General features: G+C 43.6%; 1 protein-coding gene across 1 annotated transcript; it reads left to right on the forward strand.

Moving 5' to 3' along the window:
* The first annotated feature begins 3,943 nt into the window (after positions 1-3,943).
* On the forward strand, positions 3,944-6,033 carry LOC109756319 (uncharacterized). Its single transcript, XM_020315176.1, has 2 exons — positions 3,944-4,227; positions 5,601-6,033. The coding sequence occupies exons 1-2, from the start codon at positions 3,944-3,946 to the stop codon at positions 6,031-6,033; spliced, it is 717 nt and encodes a 238-aa protein (XP_020170765.1).
* Positions 6,034-6,424: the final 391 nt, after the last annotated feature.

A 6,424-nucleotide genomic window follows, 5' to 3' on the forward strand; every position in this document is an offset into this window, starting at 1 on the left:
CAGATGAAGAAGAGGAGGAAGAAGAAGAGAGTGAAGAGGACGAAGAACATGAAGAAACTGAAGAAGGAGTGGCTTATGAAGAAACAGATGGAGAAGAGGAAGAAGAGAGTGAAGAGGACGAAGAACATGAAGAAACAATGCCAACAAGACCACCACAAGGGAATGCTGCTATACAGAAACAACCGAGAACGACACCACTTTCAAAAAACAAGGTAAGAGCACGAAAGGATGCAGTTCACAGCGTTGGAAAACAAAAGCCGCCATCAACCAGCACGCGGGGAGCAAAGAAGGATGCAGTTCACAGCACTGGAAAACGAAAGAAGCCATCAACCAGCACAGGGGGAGCAAAGAAAGATGCAGTTCACAGCGCTGAAAAACAAAAGCCGCCATCAACCAGCACGCGAGGGGCTACAAACACAACGGTGCAGAGATAAGAACCAGCAACACCGCCACGAAAAACAAAAGAAAGTGCGACATTGGACACGCTTCAGTCACCGTGGAGAAGCAGTAGGTTAATGACCAAATAGATGAACTTCAATAAATTAATCATATACATAGCAGTTTGCTTATCAGTACGACTTATGTATCAGTTTAAATTTTGTGTAACACAAATTTCCCGCTGACTATGAGTTATTCAACTAAACCATGTAAAGAGAATTGGTGTATAGAGTATACCATATATATATAGCAGTCTAGAGTAAACATTGACGTATTTTGATCCAAAAACCATGTAAAAATGCAGTTAGCTCACTAGCAGCACGAAGTTCTGAATAATAATTGAAGCGGTTCAGATCACAAAAGTACTTATTACAAAACACATCAAAAAGATGAAGCGTTCGACACGCAAAAGTACTTATTACAAATCAACCTCATAGCCTTAGCCAATCACATCAAACGTGATTCTAACCATACGATCCTCGAGTTCAAAGAAGTTGGGGACAACAACTTGCTCAGACTTCAGGACACTATCAATGAAAAATTCCTTCCATCCTTTCTGCAGACACAGCCGCCCGTCAACGCCTACACGGTACTTGGCTGGTTTAAGGTGTCCATTACTAACAACAACTTGGAGAATTCCCTTCTTCTTGAGCCGGAGATACCTAACAGCTCGTTGGGGGATTTTCTGCAAAAAAAATTAAAACTGTTTGGCAACGATACTAGCAGTACAATTCTCATACTTTGCACAGACCAGTAAAAACCTACACACAGTACAAACACGAGCTACATGAAGTGTACAACAGTCCAACAAGCAGTACAGATTAAACGCAATCTAATATGCAGTGCGGAACTTGCAAACAAGGAGTACGCTTCTAACTATCATGAAGTTCTTGAGACTACCTGCATGTAGTACACACCGTACAACCGGGAAAAATTGTGGAAACTAGTAGTGCTAGTCTAATATCTAAGCAGTTCACATATTGTAATCATGCAAACTAAAACACGACCTCCATGCACACAAGCAAAAAAATAAAAACAAGATATAAGTACACAGTGCAGTACACTTCAATAAAACAAAATAAGTGCGTTCCTAAAAAACTAGAAGTTCAGAACAGTATGGAATTATAAAAAAAATAGAAAACACAAAGAAAAAATTAGATCAAGCGAAAAATACCATCTTGTAGTGAGTCTCCACATCTGTTGGCGTAAGCTAATGGACAAAAGGACTTGTGCGGCCAAGGCCACGGCGAAGCAGGGCGGAATAGAACGCAGCAACGTTGATGTGGCCCATATCCAATCCTTCCATGAATACTGTGCCATATGCAAGCTGCTCCGCTCGCCCAGCTCGGCACAAGACCTTGCCCCCACGATGAGCACGACGGGCATGCGAGCATGCTGAGCAATCGCAGTGCGTCGGCACACCACAACCATGGCCGCAGCAGGAGAGATTCGAGCAAGGGCCTGGAGCCATCGCAACAAAAACCTAGAAACGAAAAAAAATAAAGAGAGGCTGGAGAAAGGAGAGAAGTTGCGGCTAGAGGAGAAATGAACTGCAAAGGAAGGGTAGAAGTTGGCCTACATTTATAGAAGAGGAATGCAAAAGGTCAAAACTGAAAATTAAAGGGGAGTTAATGAAAATTATGTTACCAAGAATGAAGGACAATCAATAAAGGCTTATGTTACCAAAGAAAAAGGACCCCAAAAAAGGTGTACTTTGACTGCAGCAATTCCCACGAACTAACCACAGATCATTAAATAATTATTTCTAAAAAATTATAATACGTAGACCATTCTAAATAAAAGTGAATGCAGTTCTCCAAAGTAATATCAGGAAGTTCACTATATGTGTGCATGAAGTGCAGTACATGCTCAAAATGAAGCACAAGAGAAGAACTTTCACGTAGTGCACAACTTTGGCAGAATTAGTGCACCTGATGCACTCCTTAAATGTAAGTCATGCAGTCCGCAGTGTTGATATAAGCAGTCACAACTTTGGCACAAAGAAGGATGCACGCAGTGCAAAATGTGTACACCTGCAGCACAGGACTATGGCGAATGTAGTGCACACAGAGCCAACAAAGCAGTGCACACCCGTACACTAGAAGAAGGATACGTAAGAGGAAAAACAATAAAGAAAAATGCTACCCATGCAGTGCACAAAAATGTAGCGCAAACATGTGTAGTGCGGAACGCGTGCACATGCAGTACAGAATACTGATCAATGCAGTGCACGAATGATTTACTAAGCAGTGCACACCCCTACATTGGAAAAAATACATGAGAGAAAATACTAAAAAAATGACCATCCAGGTGCAACCGGCCCCAGCCAGTCTCGTAGTAGATCTACGCCCACAGCAGGCGAGTCGTTCTGAGCCACGATGCATTGGGCTGGGCACACATGGGCCCACAAGTCAGAGAGCATAGAGCAGCGAACGCCGTGTATAAGCGCCCAAATAAGAAACCAGAGGAGTTCGATACGGCTGCCTCGAGCGCTTATAAACAGGTCGGGCCTGCCTTCCGCGGGTGAGGTGGGACTAAACATTAGAGCGCACACACAGCGCACCGGGAACCAGCCCTGCTCACAGGCCGACTTGGACCCAATGCGTCCTCACTCCCCGAACACAGGCCCAACACGGCCCACTAAAAAAACAATAAGTAAAAAAATAAAACATCAAAGAAAAATGAGAAACATTTTTTAATTGAATAACAACAACAACAACAACAACAAAAATGTGCGTGGGCACTGCCAGAAACTACAGTTCGCTATTAATAAATAAAACGCGGGAAGCCCCAAGTAAACATACAAATGCAGTCCGCAACGTACAACAATGCAGTCCACCACATGGAAGCATGAAGTATTCTTTTTTTGGAATGCAGTTCTCTTTCTACTGCAATGCAGTATGGCTAAAATGAAGAATGCAGCCCTGTTAGTTAAGCAAAGCAGTCCGACACCCCTACCCACACTACCCTCCATCCACACAAAAGTTGCATTACCATCAAAAAAATAAAAAAAGAGAAAAAAAGAAAGAACTCCATCAAAAAACTAAATGTGCGTACATCTGTGTGAATCCTGATCCAATATAATTCAGTGTACGAAGAATAAATTTCACTTCCATGTAGTACACTATGTGGACATATGCAGTTCTGTTCTGATAGCGAAGAAGTGCTCTTACTAGGAAAATTCACCAAAAACACAATCATCACATTTTCCGACAGTTGCGTGCATACCTGAACTAGTCACGAAAAAAGAGGCGACGACGTTCCGGATTTCCAACGCACTAACACAGCATCCCCATAGCACAACCTCTCTGCAGTTGCCACGTAACTAAAAACACAGCCCCACCATGCTACCACCCCGCTCCACCTCTCCCACGTCCTGTCAAGGAGAGCAGAGGAGAAAACACAACTGCTTCGTCCCCCCAAAAACCACATTGCATCTTCTTCTCCACACTTCCTTTCACTAACCTCTATCTCCAGAAAAAACACGAGAGAGCAGAGGAGAGTCATGGCGGATGCACCCCTATACAAGCAGCACAGCAGGTACACCAGAGAGCTCTACGACGTCGACCTCCACGGCAACCACAAGCTCCACGTCGTTTGCACAAGCAAGGGTGAAGACGTGGACAAGATGATGTCCACGCTCAGGAGGAAGCTCGGCGGAATGCCCGTCAAACTAGTCGGCGTTGATGTCGAGTACACGCACTACGTGAAGCCAGAGCGGGCAGCAGTGCTCCAGCTATGCGTAGAAAAAGAATGCCTTGTCTACCACATCTCTGCAGCTAAAGGCAGGTCAGAATAACTATCAATATGTACTATTTGTCGGATTTCGGGTTCCGGCAAAACCCTTGAGGTTCGAACACTGGGGTGTGCACGAAGATCTCTCTCTCCCTAGACCGCGCTCGCAACAATCGCAAGGCCTAGCTTGACGAACACAAAGAACGAGAGACACAAGAGTTTATGCTGGTTCGGGCCACCGATGTGGTGTAATACCCTACTCTAGTGTGGTGTGGTGGATTGCCTCTTGGGCTGAGGATGAACAGCTACAAGGGAAGAACAGCCTCCTGAGGAGAGGTGCTCTTGTGCTTGGTGAACTTGTGTGGTTCAGGATGATCTGAATGATGCCCCTTGCTACGATGGTGGCTAGTCCTATTTATAGAGGCCCTGGTCCTCTCCCCAAATATTGAGTGGGAAGGGATCCAACAATGGCCAAATTCTAAGGGAGACAACTAGTACAAGTTATCCTGACTAAAGGTGGTCTTCGCCTGCCAAAGGCTCTGGTGGTGACGCCGTCTTGGGCTCCATGGTGACCTCCGTCCTGTCATCCTGCTGGTCTTGGTCTCGTTGCATCGATATGGAAACCTTTGCTTGATGCCTCAGGACTCCTCGCCTGCGCTTGCCTCTTTAGCACCAAAGAGGAAATGAGGACACTGCGCGCGCTGGCGCCCGCCTGGCCACGGTCGTCATGGCTTGCGTCACAGGAACCTCGCGAGGTGTCCCTTGCCTTGATCTCTCCGACCCTCGCGAGCCAGCCTGGTGAGGCCGCCCCCGAGGAGGTCTTGTGTCGTCCGCCTCGCGAGGCATGGCCCCTCGCGAGGGTCTTGAGTGTTTGCTGGTGAAGACGGGCCGTACAGGGCCGCTGGTGGAGCCACGCCGTGGGCCGCAGGCAGGCAAGTCTGGGGACCCCCGTTCCCAGGACGCCGACACTATTGCTTGGCAATATTGATTTTAAATTTTCTTCACTGCAATTGCCATTATTTAAACTTTGGTTCTCATTTTAAAAAGCATGGCATAGGAATTCATTGACAGTTTTCATTTGGCTCCATGTAACTCATGTGTTCAATTCTTGAATTATATGATCTAGCAATACACGCAGTTTTATTTTGTTTTACCTAATACAAATTATTTGACTGAACAATAGAAAACTACAGCATTACTATACAAAATATGTATGAAATTCAATTCAAGAATACAAACATGCACAAAACATGCATTGTTTATGCAATCTATTATCAGATTTACTAGTTATGCTGAACAAAGTATTAGCAGCTACTCACCGCAACAGATTTAGGTATTCATATTGCACTTCAGTTTCAGAAAAAACAAAAAAACATTGGTAGTTCTAAGAAAATAAACTATATTCAGTCTATACAAACATCTTGCAGGCCAATGGAACTAGACAAATTCCTCATGAATGGTGAGTACACCTTCGTCGGATTCACCATTGAAGGAGACGAAAGCAAGCTGAACTTATCTGGATTGGAGATCAACTCCGACAAGTACATTGATATTCAGCTGGAATGGAGAGACCCATACAATAAAAAGAAGTTTGACTCTTTGGCTGATGTTGCCGGCAGGATGATAGACATTCACTACCATGACATGAAGAAAATAATTAACCGCAAGGAGGACCATACTCGGTGGGGATTTTGCCCGCTGCCAGAAAAGCTTATCAAGTATGCAGCAATAGATGCATTCGCAACATATGAGTCATGGAGAATCATATATGATGTCATAATGGGACTGGACAGGGCAAAAATAGACAAAGAAGTAAAGAAGAAGAAGAAGAACAAGGCTGTAATCCAATACATCAACTAGAAATAATCAGGGCTATGTTTAGTTTCATTTTACTTTAGTGGTTGTGTTGATCTTTGTTTCATGTCTCCAAGCTTTTGATTATGTCTGTTGCTTCATATCGAACATTTCTTTTGTAAAAACAATGTCATTTTAGAATTATCATCAAATTTTCTTTCTGTTGTTTGCTTATGTATCGTCAGTTTGCTTGTGATCATTTGCTTTTGCTGAACTTAGTTTTGTATTAGAACAAGTATCCAGACAACTTTGAAATATTTAATGTGTGATACCAAAACATACTACACACATACAAAACATATTAAAAAACAACGTTAAACAAGAAAATTAAGTAATCTGACTACAACCCATACATAAAAAAGAAAGATTCATGCAGTTCACAATGGTAAAAATAAGT

The sequence above is a fragment of the Aegilops tauschii genome, chromosome 6 (assembly GCF_002575655.3).
Source record: "Aegilops tauschii subsp. strangulata cultivar AL8/78 chromosome 6, Aet v6.0, whole genome shotgun sequence".
Taxonomy (NCBI): Eukaryota; Viridiplantae; Streptophyta; class Magnoliopsida; order Poales; family Poaceae; genus Aegilops; species Aegilops tauschii.

What these genes read in the sequence shown, in the direction of transcription:
- LOC109756319 (XM_020315176.1), top strand. Translation starts at nt 3,944, where the DNA reads ATGGCGGATGCACCCCTATACAAGCAGCACAGCAGGTACACCAGAGAG. An exon ending in ATCTCTGCAGCTAAAGGCAG is followed by an intron (nt 4,228 to 5,600) that starts GTCAGAATAACT and finishes AACATCTTGCAG; the next exon opens with GCCAATGGAACTAGACAAAT.